This window comes from Xiphophorus hellerii, chromosome 10 (assembly GCF_003331165.1).
Source record: "Xiphophorus hellerii strain 12219 chromosome 10, Xiphophorus_hellerii-4.1, whole genome shotgun sequence".
NCBI classification, from domain to species: Eukaryota; Metazoa; Chordata; class Actinopteri; order Cyprinodontiformes; family Poeciliidae; genus Xiphophorus; species Xiphophorus hellerii.
The window spans coordinates 4,135,317-4,160,765 of NC_045681.1; the positions used below are offsets into that span (position 1 = coordinate 4,135,317).

The window sequence follows — 25,449 nt, forward strand, 5'->3', positions numbered from 1 at the left end:
CGAAGCAACTGGAAGTGAAGCAAGATGTGACTGTGTTGTACGAAAAACAAACTATGAGACAGAGCTTCATCTCCTATCTGTGGGAAAATGCATGAAAATGTACCTCTACTGAAAAAGAGCAGAGTTGCAAAGAAAGAAAGCAAAAAAAAAAAAAAAACAAAACAAAAAACACGGTTCTTGAGTTCAAATAGAGCCCTGCTATTTTGTCATATCAGGCAAAATTTCTTTGCAAAGATCCTGAGAACTAATTTTATTATTTTATATAATAAAATTATATAATATATATATATAATATAATAATAAAATATATATTATAAAAATATATATTTTACATGAGAAATGGCCACAATAACTATAAATAGTGCAATACAAATACAATTAAAAACAAACAAGTTCAATTAAATTACATTGAACAGTATGTTGCAGGTCTAATAACAAATTTTAAATGAGGAATAATTGAAAAGTGTAGTCACATTAGAATATATTTTTGCCGAATATGCATGACGAATATGCAAGAGAAAAACAAAAAGCTACATTTGTCAGTTCAGTGTACAGCCGCCAGAGGGCAGCAACACACCAATCGAAGCACGCCACGTTGAAGTAGAAAGAAGGCAAAACTTTCTCATCGCGAGACTACACTCAAATATAGCGCGGGACCGTTGGTAAAAACATTCATGTTGAGCCAGATAACAGTTACAGCTTAGCGCATACGAATGGTATGTTAATTTAGAGTCGAGTGACAGTAGTTTGCGCCCTTTTTGGCTCTCTTTGGTTGGTAAAACTTCGCGCTGTTGTGACAGTTTGTCTGTGGCTTCAGCTTGTTGTCAGACGGAGTTTCTCTGAGGTTTGTTAGCTGGATTTTTACTTCGGCAGACTAATGGATTCTACCGAGGATTTAACCCCTCGAATTCTCCTCAAGCAAATTCTGATCACCGAGCCGCCCAGGACTCCTGTCGGCAGCAGGTACTGCCTTCTCTTTCAGGGAGAAATAGTGTTGTTTGTTTTAAAACAAAGTTTAAAAGTGTAAATGACAAACCCCGTCACAACATCCTGCCTTTTAAGCAAATGACCAAAATTATTGGCTCTCCTACTATCGTATTGTACTATATTTTTTTCTATTCTCCAGCTTAGACACAGATTTTCTGTATAGTTTAATTGGTAAAAATATAGATTTATGTTTGTTCCTGTGTTTATTTGGACAATTATCTTTGATAATTACTCTGCCAGGTACGACCTATTTTCACTTCTCTAACAAACGCCATGACCTTGTAATAAACCCTTTTGGTATTTTACAGTGTCTTTAAATTTAAGAGGCAGTATAGACTTTATCACAGTATTTTCTCATTTGTTGAAAAAAGTCTGACCACAATGCACAACTGGATCGGAATTAACTTTTAGGTGAAAACAAAATGTACATTTACTGGACGAGAAATTGTCCCAGAAGTGTTTGCGATAAACGATAACGTTGTTTTGAGGCCATTTTCAAGTACTACTATGGAAATGGTATAATAATACAAGAACACATTCTCAAAAAATCAATTAACTTTAAATTCTAATCCAAAATAAACAAAACAGCAAATAAAATGAATTATAAAGTCTCTGTCCTTCCAAAAATGGCTAGACCAAAGCAGCAGACTGAAGACTTTTGTCTTCCAGTTTTTGGTAGAAAAACAGAGAAAAGAAAAAAAACACAATACATTTTACAATAATAGAATTATTGAGTTTGTTTTAATTTGTTATGTGGTTAATTTATTTATTGCTTATTGTGACAGACATGTTGTGTTAAAAGATGCGTTGACTTTAAGATATTACACTTTGCTGCAATTAGCTAACAGTTTTATTTTTTTAGACATATCCAGTGTTATAAAGACATAATAGAAACAGATGCGTTAGTTGTGTTAACAGGAAGTCGCTTAAATTTAAGAATTTAAAGGTGCAAAAAAAAAAAAAAAAAAAACTAGGAATTTTGATTGAAAATGGATAATTTTCTTCTCTGTCTGCATGTCAGTGAGCCCCAGGCAGCAGGTAGCAGCGAGCCGCGGCGCAGCAGGAGAGATGCTGAGCCCAAAACTCCACAGAACATCCTGCGACGCAGCCTGAGGAACAAAATCCAGGAGGTGAGAAGAACACAAACGACTCGGCTGTGGAAGGTGGCATCAGTTGAACCCTCTAAATCTGACCGTGCTTTTGTTTTCAGAATATAACCAGGAAATCCCTGCCTCTCAAGCGAAGAACCGCCTCCGCTGTGCTCAGACAGCAAGCTCCCTCCTCCTCCATGATGTTTGATGATGGAGAAACTCCCAGGCATTTACTCAGGAACATCCTGCAGACAGGTGAGTGGCTTTATCCGCCCTTCTGGTTCTCAGTGAGGCTGATGTTTTTGTTTTCCTCTTTACATCCATGTCGTTTGGTTCTGCTTTTCAGAGCCTGTGAAGTCCCCAGTGGTTCATGACAAAGTCGCCCCTGCAGAGCTGCAGCCTCCTTCAGAAGACAATACAGTTACTAGAAGTCGGTCTAGGTGTGTTTAAGATGACTGTTTGGTGTAAAATCTAAAGTTTTTTCTGTTTCTCAGCACCTTTATGTTGACTGTTTGTACATTTATGTGTTTATTTTTTGTGTCCAGTTTTGAGCTGTCGGGTCTGGATCTGCCGGATGTGACGATGGGGAACATTGCGAGCGCCGCTAAGGGCCTGAGCAGAAAGAGACCGCGTCAGAGCCTCAACGTCACCGCTTTTGAAAAACGACTTAAAGGTGAAAACGGTAAAGTTAAACTTTATTTATTTTTCTGTGAAAGATTGTAAACATTTTTACTTGTGACCCAGTGCTGATACGGACTCCAGAGTTAACGGCGTTGTTATATTTATGTGTTTTGGGGATTTTTATGCTTACAGCTGCTGAAGAAGAACCAGAAAATTCAATCGGTGATCATTCATCTCTTTCCCTGTCAAGGTAAAGTTAAAAAAAAAAACCCTTCCAAGTGAAATAAGTATATTTATTTAGTATAAAATGATCTGCATGTTCTTTCTGCCGCTCAGCTCCTCCTCCCTGAGTCTGAAAACCCCGTTTGTTGACGTTCACACTGAGAAGAGAGGCCTTCAGAGACGAGTTTCGCGCCGCAGAAAGATCACAGAGGAAGAGTTTTGTGCTGCTCGCAGCAAGCAGCAGATGGGAGGTGATTCTGTCTTTTCACTGCAACCAAAAGCTTCTGTTCATTAAATGATTCTGATTCTTTACAGCAAAAGTGTCAAACTTGAGGCCCGGGGGCCAAATCTGGTCCGCTGTAACTTTTTATGTGGCCCTCTAGAGTCCAATAAGTTCCTCCAGCTTTTCACAAATTTGCAAAATTCACATAAAATCAACAAATCCCTACTTCTTATTTTACAGCAAATCTTTATTATCAATAATTGGATCGGGACCGATACAGACATTGTCAAATTGGTGCATCTCTAGTTTTAATACAAGAACTTTCCTTTTTATTTCGGCTCTTTTTCTCTACATTGTGTTCCAGACGTGAGCCGTGAAGCACTTCAGGGGCGAGAGGTCGGCGGCGAAGACACAAACTTGGCGGGAATTACGTTGGGTCTGAGCAAACTGAGCGAGCCCGACGTCACGGTCGACATCGTGAACTGCCAGACGGCTCTGTACGACCAGCATGACGCCCTGACCTCCAACTTCTCCATCACTGCCACTCAGGATAAACCCGCCGTCATGGCGACTCAGCTCCAGAGAGACATACAGGAGGAGGAGGAGCACAGGGATGAGGAGAGACAGAAATCAGCTGAAGAAGAAGAAGAAGTTGTGACCAACATGGAGGAAGATGAAGGCAAGGAAAATGTTGATAAAACACGAGATGTTTCATTGAAACCTGAGGAAAAGGACGATGCAGTTGGATTCCAGACTTTTGATCTGGATGATGGAGCTGAGGCTGCAGTCGATTCTCAGTCTGAAGACGTCGAAGGAGGCTCTGAGGAAGAGGAGGCTGCAGTGGGTTCTCAAGCTGAGGATGAAGGTGTGGAGCAATCCCCAACTGAGGAAGAAACTGCAGCCGATTCTCAGTCTGAAGATGTTGAAGGAGGCTCTGAGGAAGAGGAGGCTGCAGTGGGTTCTCAAGCTGAGGATGAAGGTGTGGAGCAATCCCCAACTGAGGAAGAAGCTGCAGCTGATTCTCAGTCTGAGGAAGAGGCTGCAGTGAGCCCTCAGGCTGAGGATGAAGGTGTGGAGGACAGTCCTGAAGACGCCGCAGCAGCTTCTCCGTCTGAGGAAGAGGAGGCTGCGGCTGGCTCCCAACCCGAGGATGAAGGTGGATCAGTAGTAGGAGTTAATCAACTCCAACGTGACGACGAGGAAAAGTCGGACGGAGCCGATCGTCAGACTGACCAAGACTATAACGATGAAGAGAGGAATCAGGAGGAAGAGCGACACATCAGTCGCAGGGCTTTTCGCTCAGAGGGCGGGCTCATTCTGCCCGTCGTCAAGGCGACAGAAGGTACAGCTACTCACCTGTTGGCGTCATCTGCTAACTTTACAACCCAAACTGACATTCTTACCCAAGTTATCAATTTATGAGTTTATCTAAAGTTGATTGATATTATCGATCGAATAATAGTTAATCGATAGGCGGCCATTTTCTTAAAAACCTCTTGTATCAAGAAGGATGACCGTCTTTCCTAAATCGTTCATAATATACATAATTTAACATTATTTTGTGTCAGCTGTATTAAATATTGACTGAATAGACTGACAATTTTGTTTTCACATGATCAAACTTAGACATATTTATAAAATATAACTAAACAGGAACCTCTTAGGCTGCTGAATAGAAAAAATAAATATGTTAAACATTAAATCCCCCATTAACTGAGATACGGTCACGCAAAGTGGTCTGTGGTTGCTGTAGAAGGAATGTTGACGCAATTAATGGAGAAAAGTTTTAACCTACGAAAGTCATTAGGCTCCATTTTTCTGTTGTATCCTCCGCTTTTCTGTCATGAATCCTCGCCTTCGTAGCACGTCGGTCATTTTTGAATAAGAAATTGATGCAGCTCGGCTAAATGAGCGCTATTAAGGTAAAAACTAAAGGATTTTGTCGAGTGATTATATTTCAAAACAACTTAAGGAGTTTGAGTGTTTTTATTTCAAAGCCGACACGTAGAAAGTGTATTTTGCATCCCGTACCGGACTCTGTCTGGACCGTTACTCTTTACCGTTCCCTTATGGGCGCCATCTTTGATTCCGTATCAGCGGCTCCGCTTAAGGAAGACCAGCGGCGCCCTCTGCCGGATGGCGGTCAAACTACAACACCAAAAGAAGGTCAAAGCAGACGTTATTAGTCAAAAGATTAGAACTAATTTGAATCTAATAAACCATTAATTAACAATTAGTCGTATTGCTACATAAGTTTATGAAGACATTTTTTTAGAACAGTAGCTTATGGATCTGGATGAAAAGAAATGATGAAAAGAGAATCAAATGCGTTTTTCTTTTTAAAAAAACAAATTCCTGCCGTTTTATTTTTATAGGTCTGTCATTAATAAAGTCCAAAAGCTACAGCGCTCTGGGTTTGAACACCAGTTTGGAAAGAATCCAGAATCAAACTGGAAAACCAGACTGGGCTAAACCTTCGCTTCAACATCTGGACGAAGATTCCTGGGATGTAAACGATCCGGCGGACAGAAAAAACGCCTCGTTCCACCTCCTCCGTGTCAGCCATGATGCAGAGGTCAGCAGGCAGCAGGAGGATGTTGAAGCTGCCGCAGAGGAAGCCGGGGAACAGGAGGAAGAGTCGGATGAGGAGGAGGATGATAATGAAGGTGAAGGCTCGTAACTTTTAGTTTGTGTGATTCTTCATATTTAAAAAAGTGATCATAATTTGGATTCTTTAAAATCCAGATTTCCCAGGCAAGACGCCAGCTTTTGTCAGAGAGAAAATAAAGTTTTTTACCTCCAGTCCTCCAGCGTCGCCTTCAGTTTCTAAAAATCTCCCAGCAAGGCAAGTCACATTTCTTTCTGCAGCGTTAAACAAGCTTTCCCCAGTGAAATAATGTGCTGAAGTCTAACGTTTCTCCTATTTACTGCTTGTTCTTTATCCTTGCAGTAGTGCAAGCGAAGCTTTACCTGCAGTTAAACCAAAGCAGGCGAGACGGCGGCAAACTGGGCTGTCCAGGAGGGAGACCGTCCTACCAAAGACCTACCTGACGAGTGTCTTCAAGCACTTCGCCAAAACAAAAGTCTCTGCAGATGTCTTCCCCGTCCTAAATGAGATGTAACAAAAATAATACTTGTTTTGTTTATACAAAAAAAATCAGCGACTTCATTCTGAAAAGCTTTTTTTTTTACTGCTGTTCTTTGTTAGATTTTGATCCTGCAGAAATAACCACAAACAGTTTTTACTTTTGTAATCGATGCTTATCGACTTTGTGGCAGAATGGATGAGTTCTTCGACCGTGTTGCTGAGGACCTGGAGACGTACGCGGCCCACGCAAAGAGAAAAACTATCGAAGTTGAAGATGTTGAGCTTCTGTTGAGACGGTACGTTTGAATTTGACATGTGTCAAACTCGAGGTCTGATTAATTGCTATGGTAACAGGATTTAGTATACTCTTCCAGTTTCTGTTGAGTTTTTAACGTTAATTTACGGGTTTTAAAAATATTTTTAGACAGAAAAAAAAATCAGATTTAAAACATTCATATTCAATCAGACAGATTTCCTGATGTTGATTCCAGAGATTATAGTTGGAGACGCACCGATCAGCTGCTGCAGGCCGATACTGATCACCGGTTTTACTGGTTCTTTGAAACTGTTTTCACTAAGCGGTTAAATGTAACACATTAACCACAACTTCCTGATGGAGGCAACAGTTTTTAAAATGAAGGATGTGCTTTATTCTATCAATTTATTTATCAAAATTTATCTGATTTTCACCAAACTTTAATGTGCATGGATTATATGCTGTTTGCTGTGTTCACAAAATAATTTTTTCTGTTTTTCCCCTAAGAATCAATCGGGGGAGAATCGTCCAATTTTTATAACTTTTAGATTATTGTTTTATGATCTGATTTGACATAAAACATAACCAACATCTTTAAAGGCATCCTGACACATTCAATAAATTAGAATATTATTTGAAAAGTCAATTTATTTTATTATTAAGTGAAAACATTATGTAGATTAATTATACACAGATGGATGTGTGGAAACCTTTATTTCTGTTATGACGATTTTCAGTTTACAGTTAATAAAAACTTTACATTTAAAATTAGAATGTTACATAAAACAAATTTTAAAAAACTATTTTTAAAAACAGAAACGCATTAGCTTCTGCCCGGGATTCACAAACCCACAGAAAATGCTGCAAAATGTAAAGAATCAAATTTACATTTTTTCTCCCTTTTATTTACTATTCAATAATTATTACATTTATTTAGCATGAACTCTTCCTCTCTGACACCTGATTTGAGTTGGCAACCAGTTTTTTAGAGGAAATTATCAGGTAATATATCCTGACTTTATTAATCTGATGAATAAATTACCAGATGTAATTTTCCACCACAATCCCCTTTTGTTAATAAAATATGCAATATTTTTATATTAATCCCATAAAATTTTATTTAATCTTTTTTTCTTGATGGTTCCTTCTGACCGTCCATTTCTAGCTTGAAAATAAAATTTTCCTGACTGTGAAAAGCTCAGTCCTGCATGGTTGAGTTTTACGTTCGTGCTGAAGAAAAGGCCAGGGACCGCAACATTTATGAATTGATTCTTTATAAATAACCGTTCACAGTTTGCATGCATTACTCTATCAGTTTTTAACTCCTGTTTGTTTGTTTTTTTCTTGCATTCTGCAGGCAGGGATTCGTAAACGACAAGGTGCCAGTGGAGGTTCTCATTGAAAAGTATCTGCGCTTGGACCAGCGAAAGATCCTAATCCCCATCGCAACCAGTGGAAATGTTGTGATCCCTAAAATACGGAAGTGAATACTTTTAAAGCACTTTTTTTTGTCTATTTATCTCTGTAAACAAATGTTATTTCTATATGGAGTTGTTAATTTCTTTCTTTCTATTCTTTCCATCATTGTATTGTTTTTTTCTTCTTCTGCATATGTAAATGTTGAGATGGTTGTGCTCTGATAAGTGGGATTGTATGAATTATCTTTTAATTTTATTCTCTTCTGATTGAAAACACAAATAAGTATAGTTTCATCCATTAATAAAGATTATTTGCATAACAGAAATCATTTTAGACTTTAAATTATTTTACCTGCTAGGTATTATGAAGCAGCTTACAGCTGTAGCTGAACTAAAAACTGGTTTTAAATTTTTTCGCTTTTTATTTTTTGGGAATTTTAGGTTGAAAGTTGTCAGATTTCTTCACTATCCACTAGATGGCGCAAATCACCTGAACTAGTCCAGGTGACTTGCGCCTTCAACAGCTCTCTTGTCTAAAATTAAAGGAACTGAAACCAAATCCCAAAACTACTGCAGACTTTTCCATTCATTTTATTGCTTGTTGAAGTCCAATTGGAAATGCTTTCTGCTAAATAATGTGCAATATTTCCATGGATGTTCGCTGGTTGCAGCTAACTTAAACTCAAGCTGTTGACTCAAAAGCATGCATAGTATTCAATTTCAGTTTTTTTTATACATTAGGATGAAAATTAACCAATTTATTTTGCACTAATATGAGAAAAGCTTGTTTTTATTGTAACTGGGCTGTAATTCCACGCCTTGACACCAGGGGCGTTGTTCTTGGAACGTGATTATGGAGAGCTGTCACTAGCTAACAACAACAGAAAATCCCGGTCGGCAAACGTTTTAATTGGACCCGACTTAAAGGTGAGTTTGTCCACAGATTAACCCAAAAATAATAATTTTAGGATTAATAACTTGTAACCCCACGATGGGGACGGTTGTGTCGCTATTATTTATCAATTGGCGTAAAAGTCCCGGTGTTATTGTTTGTCTCGGGTTAGCTGCTACAGGAGGGAAGCTAACCGAGACCAGCTCTGTGGAATTAGCTGCCATGTTACCGTTAGATTACCGTGGATTATTGATGGGCTTTCTGTAGTTTTATCAGGGTCGGACGCTGTCATTTGTCATTTAAAACTGTCCCTTTCGTCTTCCTGGGTGTTTTAAATTGAAATGAAGTGAGGTGGAGGCTGTGTGTATTGCTAGCAGGTTAACTACCTGCTCCGCCTGCAATGACTAACTCTAAAGTGTTAAAGTTTAGAGCATCTTAAGAGTTTTGGACTTCATGCAAAATCGGTTATTTTTAAATGAAAGTAAATTTGAGGTTCACATTTAAAATATAGGATATGACATTTTGTGTCGTGGCCCTTTTATACGTATCATTTACGATCTTTTACTCAATACATTATAGCATATTTGTTAGTGGTTTATGTTGGGGCTCGTATTTTACCTCCCAAGTAATTAACGAAGCAGCCCAGACACTGACAGGCTCACCAGCTGGTTGGTTTTATTGTTGTTTCAAAGATGACATGATAAAGTTTAGTAAGATATTACTGATACACCACAGACAAACAAGAGTAGCGCTACTGCAGCATATTGTTACTCTAAAGTAAAAAGTAGCAGCCAAGAGTAAAAAGTATTCTGTACAAAAGCTACTGAAGTACATCAGATATAGATATTTTTAATTTCATCTGTCAAAAATATGAAGTTATATGCAAATTCAGGTACTTCTAAGACTAATACGAATGAAAACAAAAAAAAACAACAACCTAGTAATTAGTATAATTGCAATATAAAGTAGAACACACAGAAGAAACACTTTTTCAAAAAAATTTTTTTCAATATAAAACATGAAAACGGCATGTGAACAAACAAAGCTTTGTTTTGGAAGCAATGTTAAGTTATTTACCGAGAATAACTTAACATTTGTTAAGATATAGGAATGACTGTTGAATTAATCACGATAATCATTCCTGTTGTTGACATTTTGTTGCTCTTATTTGTTGTTTCTCACCTCATTTCTCTATAAGATTTGCCTGCATTGACAAACGTAAACTGAATGAAAAATATCCACATAAACTTTTAAGACTTGTTTTTATTTTTGGTAAAGTTTGGCGAAACAACAAAGAAGTGAATCAACATTTCTGAAGGAAAAAATGCCCATTATTCCTTCATAAACTTAAAGTTTGTAGGAGTTTTATTTAACTGATTGTTTTTGCTTGTTTTCCACCTGCGTTTAGGAAATTATATTGTGTTTGAGTTACTCTTGTTTATGAATGTTTTGGTGAGTCTTTCATTCAGTCTGTTCTGAAAATATTAAGTCAAATTTACACATTTAAGCTTATTTAATGGCTTGAAAGTCATTTTTTAAAATTTAGCAGAACTTGTCGATGCATATCACCTGTTTCAGTTACATAATATTAATATACTTATAAAACGAAGTGAAATTTAATCTAAATTTGTGTTTCACGGTTGGTATAAACATTGTCTGGACACGGAGGCTAATAGCTTTCGTATCGTCTTGCAGTGCTTTTTGGCAACGCAGCAGTCTGTTGTTATCTTCTCAGCTAAACAGTTTACCACGTTAAAAACATTGTAGTATTTTTATGCAAACAGCTGTGAAAAGTATTTTGCTCTCAGTTGGACTTTTCAGTCACCCTTCACCTTCCCAGCCTTGAATCTGAAGCGGCTTGTAAGGAATAAATGGACTCACCTAAATGTGACACACACAATAAATCAGAGTTTCTATTTATTATAACTGAAAATGTAAATTTTGCCCCAGTGTCAGGGTCTTGCTTTGTGGTAGTGTTTGCTGCAGTAGTTGTTTCAAGATTTAAACACTTAGCAAGAAGCTAACATGACAGCTAGAATCAGTCCTGACTGGAAGAACTGGCTCATCCATTTCTTTTACTCAAACCTGTTGAACTTTTTCACATTTTGTCACTTTACAGCCATGAACCTTAAAGCTTCTTATTGGGATTTTATGGGATGGATCAACACAAAACGCATGAATGTGGAGAAAAAGGAAAATAACAACTGCTCTCAAATTTTCATACAGACATAAAAATCTGAAGTTTGTGCCTTGGATATAGTAGGGCTGAATTGATTAATTGTGATTAAACAATTATTTAAATAATCGTCAACCAATTTAGTGACTGATAATTATTAACTAGAGCATGCAGACTCAAAAAGGCCATTTTCTTAAAGAACAACATACTCAGGACAGTAATTATCCAAAACTGTAATGAAATATACACATATACATACTAGGACTGAATCAATTAATCACTATCAAGTGTGATTAACTGATTATTGAAATAACTGTCAACCAATTTAGTAATTGATTAATTGTTAACTGGAGAGTACAAACTCAAAAAAAGGTGACTTGCTGAAAGAACAACATACTCTGAGCAGATATTAAGAAAATAAACACATTTTGCATAGAAGATCAAATGTAATTTTACTCATTGGTTAACCCAAAAATGAACCCCAATACAATTACCAATAATAGTCAACTAATTTAATAAGCAATTAATTATTGACTGGAATATAAATATATAGAAAACATAATACACATATAGACATTTTGCATTTAAGATATAAAAATCACACATTTGTCGTTAAATATTTTCAACCAAGATTTCCTCAAGTGACAGTTTTAGCTGCACCTGGTTTAAATTTTGTACAAAGTCTCCTATTGAGTACTTTTGTTATCCGGGTATTAATCGGTTAATAAAAACAAACAAACATAAAAATAAAGCGATGAGCGCCACGCTGTGTTTATGAGAAGTAAAGGAAAGGCTGAGCTGATGCATCTTATGTTACAAATGATTCAGCGTTCACTAAACAAATGCTGCTATTGCATTTTAAAATGTTTATTTTCTTAATAAAAAGGAATTGAATATTTGTTTATTTGCATCTTTGATTGAATCAGCAGAATGTGGCAATTTTTTTTATTCGATAAATCGATTAATCGTCAGAATAATTGCAAGTTGCAGGCCAGGTTTAAATGTAAAATAAATGAAGTGTAGAGCTTGAATTGTCTGAACGAGGTGAGCGGAGGCATTAGTTATGCATTGGGGTCCCTCCTGCGTTTAACCTGCCAGGTGTGGAGAAAACAGCAGAGTTTTTGTTGGGAGCCACAGATGGGAGGAGGTGAAGGCCGGCTGCTAATGCTTTCTTTCTTTCTTTTTTCTTTTTTATTTTGCCCTTCGCTGTAATTGCGGGTCCGCACAAAGTCGGAGGACCGTTGTTGGTGGGGGGATGAAAGCGAGGCGAGCCGGTCGCTGCAGCAGAATCAATAGTTCATACCTCACTGAGATTGAGTTTTTAGGGAAGGAGAAGCGCCGTGACCGAGGGCAGAATATGAAATCGCTTCCACTGAGGCCGAGCGCGCTCGTTGCAATCGATCCCGGCTCCTGTACCAATTACAGCTTTAAGGTTCGTCTTTGGCTCGCCGCCGTCCTCACAGACCGGCGCTTTGGAAACAGACGTTGTGTTCGCTGACACTTTGACAAGCGCTGCAGTTTTTTCATCTCTCTTGGAAATTGCGCTCTGAAATGCCTTCATACTTTCAGTCTTTAATTTGGAGCGGAGATTGATTTCTTCTTTCTTATGTGAAATGTCGATGAAAAGGACATAACTGCAACTTTCTGTCCCACATGTTTTCAAATTTCACTTTTTTTTTTTTTACCTTCAGGTCAAATGTCTGGCTGTTGTGGATGTTTGTTCTCAACAAAGTGGGCTGATAAATTACAACATCTTGGTGCATAAAGCAAATATTTCCGGGTGAATTTTAGCAAATTAAAGCTTCATTTCATCAATATTCTGATGTTTGTTTGTTGGTATCAATAGCAGAATTATCTTCTTTTTATTTAAATTTTTTATTGTCATATAATAAATAAAAAATACAGATGTTAGAATTGGGTTTACAATAAAGAAAAAATAGGAAAAGAGTCCAGTGTAGTACTTTGTAAATGTGTAGTGTCTGTTGATATGATAAATCAAATGGAAATTTAATGAGCTCGTTTTAATTTACTGTGCGATTAATTGATTTATTGCTTGTTATGACAGGCCTATTTGTTTATTTCATAAATAATAGGTTATAAACTCTGACTGCTCTGTGCAGCAAATGAAACCGATTCTGTTTTATTTCATAACTTTTCTGGATACCTTACTGTGTTTATTTTCTATTATTTCAATGTTCTTGAGTCTCCATTTACCATTTTATTTAGCTTTTTTTAAACATCTTGTATTTCATTGTCAGAGTTGGGTAGTAAATGTACTTTTAGGAGTATTTTTTTTACTACAATTTACTTGAGTAATTTTATTATGACGTATTTCTACTCTTTCTACTCCTAAAATTTCTGGATTTTCTACCCACTGAATGAAAAACAAACCAAAAATTTACCAGACACAGACACACACTTACAGTTTCTGTTATAGTTTTGTACGTTTTATTTGGAAAGAAACTGATTTGTTATTTTCTGTTACTTATATGAATTATTGTCAATTTAACCCTTAAAATACCAAAATTTCCTCTTAACTTTATATTATTATGTAATTTTTAAATACTAAATGATTGATAACTTGGTTAGTTACTCAGTACTTTTCACCAAATACTTTTTTACTCTTATTGAGTATTTTTTGGGTACTCTGCCTGCTCTGGGTGTCGTTTCCCACCTGCAGGTTTAAAGTTTCCTCTCCTGTCTGTAGATCTGGATTTGATTTCTCTTTCATGCGTTTCTTTGATTTTCTGCCGCCTCCATCTAACCTCTTTTTGTTCCAATTTATCTTGGTGAATGGTTCCACAGATGCGGCTCCATCCTTCATCCACCTCTTGATTTTTCATTTCACTTTTCCTTTAATCGTCTCCCTCTGCGCTTTCTTCGCTGGTCATCTTCTCTCTCCGTCTCACCTGGTGCAGAATAAGAAAAGCTGCTGCTGATAATTTATGATAATTTATTCATTGATAGATGGAAATCTGGATTGATTAATTTGTTCCTGAGTATTTCAGGGCAAATTATCGACTGATTTTCTCAATAACTTTGATTTAAAATTCAGACCAAAGTCTAATTATCTATCTGTCTGTTCTAGTAACTTTGAATCTAATTTATTTATTGTTGAATATTTTATATTTCACTTTAATCCCATTGATTGGTTCTGATGACAGATTATGATCCCAGATTAAGGCGGCATATTGATATTGAAACAATGTCAGTTGTAAATAATGAAGATTAAATTGTGTCATGAATTCCTCATGACAGAATCCATCAGCTCCGCCTGATCGCACAGAACAAATAACAACTTCCTTCATCCCTCCCTCCCTTCTTTCTTTCTTTATTCCTTCCTTCCTTCTTTCTTTTTTCTTGTTTTTCTCCCTCCCTCCTTCTCTCTCTCCTTCCTTCCATCTGCCCATCCTTCCTTTCTTTCTTTCTTTGGTAAAACTTGTATAATTTATACAATGAAATTAATTTATTGTATAAATAAATTCATTTTAAACTTGATTCTTTCTGTTCAGGTGAACCAGGATCCTTGTTTATTTTTACGCCCCGACATTAAAACGATACTCAGAGACAGTTTCTCATCCTGCAACATGAACTGAATAATAATAATACTGACTCTACTGTGTCTGGTTCTGCCTGTAGGGGGCGCCCTGCTTCCTTCTGCTGTTCACCGATGCAGATGGACGTCGGGACCCGACGCTGACTAGAGGAAGTGTCACATTCCAGCTCTTCTCCTTCTTCTTCACCCTTGTGTCCCACTCCTCCCTCTGTCACACTGGCAATGTCCAGGGTCCCGAGTCCGCCGCCCCCTGCGGAAATGTCCAGCGGGCCCGTGGCCGAGAGCTGGTGCTACACGCAGGTAAGATGATTTCAACCTGCACAATTCTGTGACAATGCTTGTAAACGTTATTTGCAGTTGATAATTTCAGACACCAACTAAAAACTAAAAAGAGACAGAAATACTTTATTTGAAGAGTTGTGCATAAGACTGACATGAAACTTTTAATGCAAAGATAAAACTTTGGAACAAAACAAAGTTTAAAAAGGAGCTTATTGATAAATATGTTGTGTATGAAAAGTTTGAAAACTTACCTTAAGAAAGTAAAACAGTTCTTGAATAAATAAATTCAGGCATTTATCTATCATAAAACACCTCAATCTTTTGCTGCGTCGTCTCTGTCTAACAGATCAAAGTGGTGAAGTTTTCCTACATGTGGACCATCAACAACTTCAGCTTCTGTCGTGAGGAAATGGGCGAAGTCATCAAGAGTTCGACCTTCTCTTCTGGGGCCAACGACAAACTCAAATGGTGAGAATAACAGGAAATATTCTGTTAAAAAAACACAAAATACAGGCTGGAAATCAAACTTCATATTTTTACTCCCCAGTGTATTATAAGCCTGGCGGGCCACCAGGCTTTACTTCCTCCCCTGCCAGGCTAAGTGTTACCTGTTTATTTTAAATTATAATTTTTTTATATGTACAACAGTAGCAGTATAAGCAATATAAAACATTATTAATCTTTAGTATACAATTACCTATTTAAAAAGATAATGGCATAACCTTCTATTAATCTATTTTCTTTGTTGTTGATGTTTTATTTCCAAAATATTCTGTCAACTTTTTTAAACATGAAAACATTATAAGACAATGCTAACACCGCATTTGGCTAGTTTCCTGGGTGAGAACCTGAACCTTCATATCTCTGCTGTTGTGTTTAGTCCCTTAAATTTATCTTTTGCTGTAATTTAATCTACAAGTATTTTGAATCTGGACATTTTTTTCCAATTCTTTGCTAAATTTAGCTGGATTTCGAATCTTGCCAGCGATTTTCAGTTGGATTTAAGTCAGGACTTAAATATGTTACAACGACTAGGACGTTGTAACATATGAGTATTCAATTCAAAATGACTGTATTTACCTCAAAGAAAAACTAAATGTTGCCGTAACTCGTATCATTGAAGTATCATTGAAGAAAGAATGGTGATGAGATGCGAACAACACCAGAGGGAATAATTGTCCAAACATGCAACGCCTCAAAGAAAAAATAATTATCATAATATCTAAAAAAAAAAACAGCAAATCAGGGCTAACATAATGGAGCTGCTCCATGAATGGTGCCATTCTAGAAATTATGAATTAGAATTAAACTTTGAGCTAAACCATTCTCCGTAGTGCAAAAAAAAATACAAATCTTACCAAGTTTTTTTGCTCTTAATTTCTTCTGAATATAACTTAGTACAGTTTAAACGAGACAAAAATAAATTAGAAGTAGCTGTTCAGCAGGAAATAGGAGCTTTTTTTATGCCAATAATTTCTTGATATTAATGAAAAAGTGCTAGTTCCACTGGCAGTGTGTCTCACAACCGTTACCTAGCAACACCTGCCAATCCCAGCCCGTCACCTAGCAACCAAGTTCTAGTTCTACTAGCAGATTTTTTCACTTACAACAAGACATTTTCCCATTTTGTAGGTGAAGTATTCTTCCAGTGAAAACAGTACGTTTTGGGTCGGTTAGCACCAACAGGAGGTTTAAACTGCTTATTTCTTTTTTTCCTCAGGTGTTTGCGAGTGAATCCCAAAGGCCTGGATGAGGAAAGCAAAGATTACCTGTCTCTGTACCTGCTGCTGGTCAGCTGTCCAAAAGCAGAGGTGCGAGCAAAGTTCAAGTTCTCCATCCTCAACGCCAAGGGGGAGGAGACCAAAGCAATGGGTGAGCAAAAACATTAATAATAATAATAATAATAATAATAATATAGTTTAGTTATAATGCCCTGTATATCAAAGGGCAGGAAACAAGAACAAAACAAGCTATTTGAATTAACATTATGGAGCATTCAGAGCTGGGTAGTAACTAGTTATATTAACGCGAGTAACATTTTTGAACAAATGTACTTATAGAAGTATTTTTACTATGCTGTACTTCTGAGTAATTTTATTGTGAAGTATTTTTACTCTTACTGGAGCAAAATGTCTGGATTTTCTACCCACTGAGTGAAAAACAAACATGTTTTAACCAAAAATTCACCAGACACAGACACACCTGCAGTTTCTGTTAAAGTTTCATAAGTTTTCTTTCTTTTCCTTTTGCCTGATTTCATTATTTTTGTTACTTGTCATTTTCATCTTTAAAATGCGAAAATTTCCACTTTTTTTGGTTCATCTGATGATGTAATTTAAAAACAATTAATGATTTAGGATTTGATTAATTATTTTGTAATGTTTTTACCTAATACCTTTTTACTTTCCTTGAGTAATTTCTTGGACAGCTACTTTTTACTTGAGTAAAAATATGTTGTATTACTCCTACTTGAGTACAATTTTTGGATAGTCCTCCCACCTGTGGTAACATTTTAAAATGATAATTTTTTACAGTGTATTTCTTTTAAATGTTGAACCATTTCTTTGTCCGTCTGCAGAAAGCCAGAGGGCGTACCGCTTCGTCCAGGGAAAAGACTGGGGCTTTAAGAAGTTCATCCGGAGAGACTTCCTCCTGGACGAGGCTAACGGTCTCCTACCTGACGATAAGCTAACGCTGTTCTGCGAGGTAACGCTGATTTTTCTCCCGCTTTCATCGCGTTTACTGAGCTGTGTTTCAGCTGCGGCTTTGCTTCCTTCAGGTGAGCGTTGTGCAGGACTCGGTCAACATATCGGGTCAGAACACGATGAACATGGTGAAGGTACCGGACTGCCGGCTAGCGGACGAGCTGGGTGGCTTGTGGGAGAACTCGCGCTTCACAGACTGCTCCCTGTGTGTGGCTGGACAGGAGTTTCAGGCCCACAAAGCCATCCTGGCAGGTAAACAAACACACCCATCAGGTTAACCCTGAAACCCTCCAAGTCCTAAGTTTCAAATTTCCGCCTGGATATTTTTGCTTATTTTAATTGTATGCAGTTCTTTAAATGTCCTGTGTGTAAATATATTTTCCGATTTATCCATAACAACTAGAACTTTCAGTATCTAGGAAGTTATTTTCGCAGTTTACCTCCAGTTAATTTCACTTCCTGCTACGGTGGGAGTGAAATTACCGTAATAACCCGACGTTGGCTGGAAAGCGCAACGTCTCCCCTTTCCAAAACTGTTGGAATTTTTCAGATAGCACAAAGTCTGGGGGTTATTACAATAATTTGTCTGGGTCATCGCTGATAGGTTCGGTCTGGAATTGACATGACGCCGGCTCCGCCCCCTGCTGACATAGAGCAATCCTCCCCCAATCATTCCAGGGCATTTGTCAGAAACTGACCAATCAGCATTCCAAGTACAGTTCTCCAACAGTATTGACAGTTTCTATCATAGAAAACACTCTGCAGTCACAGCGATTTTGAGGAAAATAATAGATAATCACGGTCCAAGTTGTCAGTGGGTAATATTCAATCCCAACAGCCATCACCCAGAACATACAGAGGGTGGAATACAATTTATCACATTTCCAAAATCAAAAAGGAGTCTGGAATAACGCAAGAAATGGATCATGGACTGCAGCCGACCTCACGTCCAGTTAAATGAAACCGATGGACGGGAACTACCACGTTAGTCAGCACCACGAAGGTAACTGGTAGTAATTACCTTCAGTAACGATTCTTACTGATAACTCTGTGCTAACGGCTCACAACTCAGTTAGATTAAAGTAACAATGCTAAACATCTAATCATTTCCAGATCAATAAGTGAAGGTAGTTATGCTGGATTTTATGCGTATAGATTCCAACAGTCGCTCTATGGCAGCATGAAAACAGACTGCGCTAACCTGCTATCTTGGCATTTCAACACCGTTTCATACTATTGTTTATTTCTAAGCATTTTCCTGAAGGCGGATTTTCACAAGCCGGTATTATTTAAGTAATTACTCACCCATTTTGTCCCGCAGCGTTCACACTTACATCCAATCAGACTTTTTTGTCCCTCATTTTTTCCTCTTGGGCTTTATCGTTGATTTTTCCGTTATTTCCTGCTAACAACCTTACAGACCTGACGTAGGACTAGTTACAGAATTTTCTTGCCCGCCGTCTTTGCCTCAGTGTTGGTTTATAAGGCGAAATTGACTCAAAAAATGTCTAGGGTAACGCACTGAGGTCCGTTAGTCTGCCTTAATAACGGTGTGGTTGTCGGGGGACTGCTCTACTTCCGCATGGGGGCGGAGCCGACGTCATGTCATTTGTTAAGGAATAATTGACTTAAAACAAGCTTGCATGTGCTCAAAAGTGCTTGATATTGTTTCCTCTGTTTCAGCGCGTTCCCCTGTATTCAGCGCCATGTTTGAGCACGAGATGGAGGAGAGCAAAAAGGTGAGTCCGAACCGTCCCTCTCCTAAAAAATTAGCTTGTTTTGTTCCTTGATGGCTGTAATTTTCCAATTTTTGAAAGATTGCGTGTCACTGAACAGCTGCAACAGAAAGGTGTTTGCAGAAACTGGATGATAGTGAAACCCAAACGCAATTGTCCCGCTTTCACTCGGGGGTCGGGACTCATCCTTCACTGTCAGAGCCACAGAAACAGAGAATTGCTTTTTCACCTCTTCTGTTGACGACAAGAGATGAAATTACAGCCCCACTGATTTTTGTTTGTTTAGTCAGACCAGCAGAGATACTTTTAATTTTAAATGTAAATGTATTAATTTGAAAAAATGTACAATTAGATCATATTTACATTGGTTTTCACTAAAGTGGCATAATTTGTCTTTGATGAAGCACATAACTTGATATCTTTACAAATACAATAAAAGGGCTGACGTGTCCCAGCGTTCGTTTTAATTGATTTATTGTATATTTAGGATAATTAAGTGAAAATTTAACAACACATTTTGAAAAAAAAATACCAGAAAATGAGAAAAAAGGAAAGAAAAAACCCTACGGATTAGCTCCTCACCACCTTTTCTTTAGTGCGGTGTTCTTTCATGATTTGTTGCAGAAATTATAGGTAAAAACTAAGCAGGTAAATGTTATTTTTTTCCTTTTCAAATGTTATTAAAACTGATGGGGAAAAACCTGAAGAAGGATGAAATTTCAAAGTGGAAAATGTGTAGAAACTCTGGACACAAGAACAAAAATAAAATTTTAAGTGAATGTTTCACAATCTGTGTTTCAAGCATCTGTTATCAGTGAAAAATAATAAAAGTCAAAGTTGAATAGCTGTGAAAAAATACCTATGAAATTCCCTTATTCACTGGAATAACTAAAGTTTTACTGATCACAAACAGGGTTTTAATAAATCTCATTAATCAACCGTCCTCCTTCGTCAGAATCGTGTGGAGATCAACGACGTGGAGCCAGAAGTTTTCAAGGAGATGATGTGCTTCATTTACACAGACAAAGCTCCCAACCTGGACAAGATGGCCGACGACCTGCTAGCAGCAGCCGATAAGGTAATGCACTCACTTTCTCCTCATAGGTTGGAATGAAGACATTTCAGCAGTAGATATTTTATTATATTCTTCATTAAGCAGGTAGAAAACATGTCATTTGTAAATATTTCCAGTGTGATTCAGGTCACATACACCAGGTAACGCATTTCGAAATGCAGCTACATTTAAGTTTCTACAATTACTGTTTATTATATCCAATTGTTTATGATCTTCTGCCTGGCTATTGTTAAAAATTGATACCATGGGGAAAACAGCCGCCCAACTGTTAGCTGACGATGAATAGCTTTGGTTTTAGCTGACAGGTTGTCAATATAAGGCGCTAAATCTTAATTGTACCCCTGATATATAAAAAGAAAAGGGACGCGGTGCTTTGCGTCCCTACTAATTGTCAACACTGCAACAACTAGATATCAAGGCCAGGAAAAAGTTTATTTAAGAGAAAGAAATATATATAGGGAGAGGGCAGCAGTTCTGTTATGCTAGCTTGACTTTGAAAACCGTAACATGTAGATGTGCTGTGGAATTCGGTGTGTTTCGTTTCAGATAAAAAACAAAAAAAGGCGACACTCTTTGATGTTATTAATCTCAAAACAAACATCGAGCCTGAAAACATAAAACTGTAACGGACTGAATGTTCGGTTCTTCATGTGGGAAATGTTTGGTGTTGAAACCTGAAACGTAAAGCGGCGTTGTTGTCAGTTGCTACAGCAACGAGTCTGCGTGTAGCGTAGCCGGCACAAAAAGCGAGAAGAAATAAGAATATGAGTTATTCCTCAATGGTTTTCTGCGGTTTTTTTCCTTCCTTTTTTGTGGTGCATTGCACTGAATTAATAATAAAACCCACAACTCCAGGTTTCACTTTGCTAACGGTGCTGTTTCTCCGCGACATTGCGGTTATGGATTTTGCGTAATTTTTAAATGTAAACAAGAACAAGCAACATTCAAATAGGAAACATTCAGTTTAAACGCACTTTAAAATTGATTCAGAATTCACAGGGTTGCACCTCCAGTTCAAGTAGTGCTATTTTTACCTGAGTACATTTTTTGTAGCTGCACTATCCTCCTCTTATAACCAGTTTTCTCTGTCAGAAGTTAGATTTAAAATTTTGTTGCTATAAAATAGAGGTAAGTATAGGGAACACTGAAGCCTCTGTGTCTCTGTCTTCTTTCAGTACGCTCTGGAGAGACTCAAGGTCATGTGCGAAGACGCGCTGTGCACCAGCCTGTCCGTGGAGAACGCCGCCGAGATCCTCATCCTGGCCGACCTGCACAGCGCCGACCAGCTCAAAACGCAGGCGGTCGACTTCATCAACTAGTGAGTTCACACACAGACGGCCGCTCTTCGTCGCGCCTCACAGGTCCGCCGTGTTCGCGTCGTGTCAGCTCGTTTAATCTCGTTTCTTCCTTTCAGACGGCACCAGGACTCTGGTTTGTTAGAGTTCCTGATTTAATTTCACACGTGTCTCGGCGAAGTGGCGGGTTTGATGTTATTAAAGCGTGGCGAATGTTCCCGAAGGATCGGGGCATCCTGACTCCTCGCCGCGCCCCATTGCCACCTCCTCTGTTGCCGCAGAGACGGGATGTGTGATAAAGATCGATCACGTGTCTTTACAGACTTCTGGCTCACACAGACTTTGTGTAGGAGCCGACGATGGGTCACAAAAATGTTTGCTTTAGTGGTAAGAAACATAAATAGACAAAATATGATGAAGAAACGCACTACCCCTTTCTCAATACTGAATGTTTTTTACTGATTCATCATGATAAATGTAGTTTTTTGTGAGGATTCACATACGGGCGAAGTGATTAATCACAATTAATCGATTGTTGAAGTAACTATCAATTCATTTAGTAATCGATAAATGGAGTACACAGACTCAAAAAAGAGACCAATTTCTGAAAGAACATCACAGCAATTAAGCCAAAACTGTAAATATGTTCGACCCAAACTATTCAAATGTCTGTTATAGGTCAAGGTTCAACTTCTTAAAAACAGAAATCTCCTTTTAGGGAAATGTTTCTATCTAATTGTCAATCAGTTAATCCAGAAATAATCAGCAGCTCCACAGAAAAGCCAGAATTTTCACATGTTGATGTTAAAGTATTTTTAGCTGCAGATTTCCTGGAATTAATCAAACTTTCACTAAAGGGATTCTGTTACTGCATTTTAGGTAATAAAATGTTTATTTTCTTATTTAAAAAAATAATTTAATTATTTGTTCATTTGCATCTTTTAATGCATTTCTAATATTTTATGTTTATGTTTTGTTGTTTTGTGTGCTGAATGAAATACAGGAAAGAAATTAAGCAGATTTGCAGATTGTTTGGTAAAATAATGCAACGTTTCTATGATGGACAAATTTTGGTGTTGAGTTCAACTCTAAAACATTTTAAAATGTCAAAAAACCTCAAAATATCAGGAGTTTTAGTTCATAACAGAGATGCTTTAAGTATCTTGTAAAGCCCTTTTTTCAGAAAAACGTTGTGGAAGATATTTATTAAAATATGTTGATATTCTTTGGAAGTGGGAATACTGGGACTTTCTCTTATTTATTGATTTTTTTTATTTTGAATTTGAATTTTCTATAGATTTGTTTTATTTTTAATGATTGATTTTTTTTAATAGTTATTGATTAGAAAAAATATTTAAAAGAAAACATTCAATGTTCTGCCGGATCACGGCAGTTTGTTAGTAAACTGTAGTTTGTCTGGAACAGCTGGTTAGTAAACAAACTACCGTTTTCATTCTCTCCATAACAATAAATATGATTAAATGGAAAATGTGAAATTCAGAAAAATAAAACTGATTTATTTTATGATATGATATCGGTGTATGATATTGTATCATACACCGATACAATATCGGTGTATGATAACCGATATTGATATCGGTTATCAATATTGATATCGATCGATCGGTTCATCCTTCGTTTTTTGGTATTCCAACTGATTTTTAATGGTTTTTTTTTTAATTCTCTTATTTATTGATTCTTTTTTATTTTTAATTTACATTTTTTACAGAATGTTTTTTTTTTTTCCTGATTTCTACTTAAGTTGAAGAAATCAGGAATCTGGACTTTATTACGAACCTTAAAGGTTAACAGATAAAAAAACAAACTTATAATTATGATTATAGTGAACAGCATTTAATTTCCTTTGGGGACCAAAAGGAAATAAAAATTTTTATTTCCTTTTCTTTTTTTATTTGAAATGAATGTCCAGCTATGAGAACCATTTTTTCTACATGTGCCAGGCGGTTCAGTTTGACCTCTGGTGACCTCTGTCTCTCGTCCCTCCAGCCACGCAGCGGAGGTGATGGAAACCGCCGGCTGGAAGTCGATGGTCGCCTCCCATCCGCACCTGGTGGCCGAAGCTTACCGCTCGCTGGCGTCCGCCCAGTGCCCCTTCCTCGGACCGCCCCGCAAGCGCCTCAAACAATCCTAAAGGCAACAAAACACACTCTCGCTCGCTCTCTCTCTCTCTCACACACACACGCACAGACAAAAGCTCCCAGACACACAGGGATAACCAGTCTCCTTGATGTTACCTACAACACTACCACCCAGAACCTGCTGTATCCTGTCTTTTTAAAGAAGAAGAAGAGGAAGAGGAAGAGGAGGAGGAGGGGATTGTAACGTGGATCTTTTAGTGTTTACAATAAAACCCGCAGAACCCTGTTTTTCTTCTTGCTCCCCGGTTCTGATGTTGTTCTCCTTTTTTTTTTTATTATTATTATTATTTTTTTTTCCTCGCGTATCCAAGGAAGAGCGGAGCGCCCCCTCAAAATTCGCAGATTTGGAGCGCGGGGGCAAATAAAGTGTCTGTTTTATCGTAAAGCGAATAGCGCGATCCACCCAAGAGACTCGAGGACTCTGTAGGGAGGGCTCCGGTTACAAACTGGAAACCCCGAAAAGAAAACCAAGGGCTAGTCAAAATCGAAAAGTTCCCAGTAAAACTTGGGGGAAAAAGAAAAATTGCACTAACGCCACAAATCAGCCCTCGCCAACCCGTAACCAGCGGCAACCTAGATATACTGTAGGCAAGCACACAACGGACCCAGCTGGACCACAACCACCACCAACAACAACAACAAGTTCCCTTTAAGAAAATCTGTCTGCAAGTGACTCAAACAAACACCGGCGTCCATTTTTCTGTCTTCTGAACGCCAGGAAGCATAAAGAAATAAAAGAAACGCACAACTAGATGTCGTTGGTGTTTCTCATGAAGTCTGAGAACAACGTCTGGAAATGGTTACGGATATTTAAAACAACAACAAAGGGTTCGGTCAGACACGCTGTTTTGTTTTTTCGCTTCCATAGGAAATAGCGCAGATATATATTTGTGTTTCAGGACCGAGAGCGTTTTTCTTTGCAGCATAAAGACTAAAGGGAAATGAGATTACAATGAACACGTTTTAATGTTCAGAATATATCGATTGCAGACAAAAACAAAAAAAAGGAAGTCCTGAACTACAGAAAATACAGTCAATGTGAAAAGAAAGTACACCCTCAGTCAGTTCCTGGGTTTTAATGTTTAAATTTCCTGTTGTTTAACAGGCTAAGAAATTATTTAAACCAAACCTCAGATTCCACCACTATTTATTAAAATGGAAAAAGTTTGGTACAAAAAAATTAAGTACACCCCCTAAATATGTACAAAATGGGTAAAACCCTTGAATTTAAGGGGTTGTACTTTGTTTTTCTTTTCTTTTGTTTTTAGCCATGGCTGTACATTTGAAGTTTTCATTTCAAACTGTTGGAAAATTGTAACGATAGAAGGAACCGTTGTTTCTTTTCCTGTAGATATTTCTGATTTTGAGAAGTGACACTTAGCTGTTGCCATTTTTTTGTTCCCAGAAAAAAAATAAACCACAACTATTTTTTATTGAACGCAGTTCTGATGTCGTCTGAGTGTTTTTATGGACACAAATGATATAAAATATTCTGATTGTTGCTTATCAGAACTCCTGGTATAGAGCCTGCAAATCCTTAAATGTATTTTAATGTTTTACCAAAGAATTAGGGATATGCTATGGCATCACATTCCTGACAAAAACCTTAAGTAGTGTATTACAACAGTTAATTTTTCTTAACAAAGGTCACATTTCCATTTATTTGC

At 37.5% G+C, this 25,449-nt stretch overlaps 2 protein-coding genes across 3 annotated transcripts; both read left to right on the forward strand.

Moving 5' to 3' along the window:
* The first annotated feature begins 655 nt into the window (after window positions 1–655).
* On the forward strand, window positions 656–8,465 carry cenpt (centromere protein T). 2 transcript variants are annotated; one of them, XM_032573367.1, is made up of 13 exons: window positions 656–963; window positions 2,009–2,117; window positions 2,198–2,333; window positions 2,425–2,518; window positions 2,624–2,760; window positions 2,892–2,949; window positions 3,036–3,172; window positions 3,509–4,486; window positions 5,520–5,810; window positions 5,890–5,989; window positions 6,095–6,262; window positions 6,424–6,528; window positions 7,846–8,465. In XM_032573367.1, exons 1-13 carry the CDS (start codon window positions 878–880, stop codon window positions 7,973–7,975), a joined length of 2,529 nt encoding a protein of 842 aa, XP_032429258.1. In that variant the 5' UTR covers window positions 656–877; the 3' UTR covers window positions 7,976–8,465. The 2 variants fall into 2 exon arrangements, with proteins under 2 accessions (XP_032429258.1, XP_032429259.1); XM_032573368.1 differs by having other exon boundaries at window positions 2,624–2,751.
* Window positions 8,466–8,747: 282 nt separating this feature from the next.
* spop (speckle type BTB/POZ protein) lies at window positions 8,748–25,224 on the forward strand. The gene is made up of 10 exons (XM_032574962.1): window positions 8,748–8,833; window positions 14,614–14,830; window positions 15,159–15,280; window positions 16,533–16,684; window positions 17,391–17,518; window positions 17,592–17,769; window positions 19,201–19,256; window positions 20,209–20,331; window positions 21,504–21,646; window positions 23,631–25,224. The coding sequence occupies exons 2-10, from the start codon at window positions 14,753–14,755 to the stop codon at window positions 23,773–23,775; spliced, it is 1,125 nt and encodes a 374-aa protein (XP_032430853.1). The 5' UTR covers window positions 8,748–8,833; window positions 14,614–14,752; the 3' UTR covers window positions 23,776–25,224.
* Window positions 25,225–25,449: the final 225 nt, after the last annotated feature.

What these genes read in the sequence shown, in the direction of transcription:
- cenpt (XM_032573367.1), top strand. Translation starts at nt 878, where the DNA reads ATGGATTCTACCGAGGATTTAACCCCTCGAATTCTCCTCAAGCAAATT. An exon ending in CAGGAACATCCTGCAGACAG is followed by an intron (nt 2,334 to 2,424) that starts GTGAGTGGCTTT and finishes TCTGCTTTTCAG; the next exon opens with AGCCTGTGAAGTCCCCAGTG. An exon ending in TTCCCCGTCCTAAATGAGAT is followed by an intron (nt 6,263 to 6,423) that starts GTAACAAAAATA and finishes ACTTTGTGGCAG; the next exon opens with AATGGATGAGTTCTTCGACC.
- spop (XM_032574962.1), top strand. Translation starts at nt 14,753, where the DNA reads ATGTCCAGGGTCCCGAGTCCGCCGCCCCCTGCGGAAATGTCCAGCGGG. An exon ending in GGAGGAGACCAAAGCAATGG is followed by an intron (nt 16,685 to 17,390) that starts GTGAGCAAAAAC and finishes GTCCGTCTGCAG; the next exon opens with AAAGCCAGAGGGCGTACCGC. An exon ending in TGCTAGCAGCAGCCGATAAG is followed by an intron (nt 20,332 to 21,503) that starts GTAATGCACTCA and finishes GTCTTCTTTCAG; the next exon opens with TACGCTCTGGAGAGACTCAA.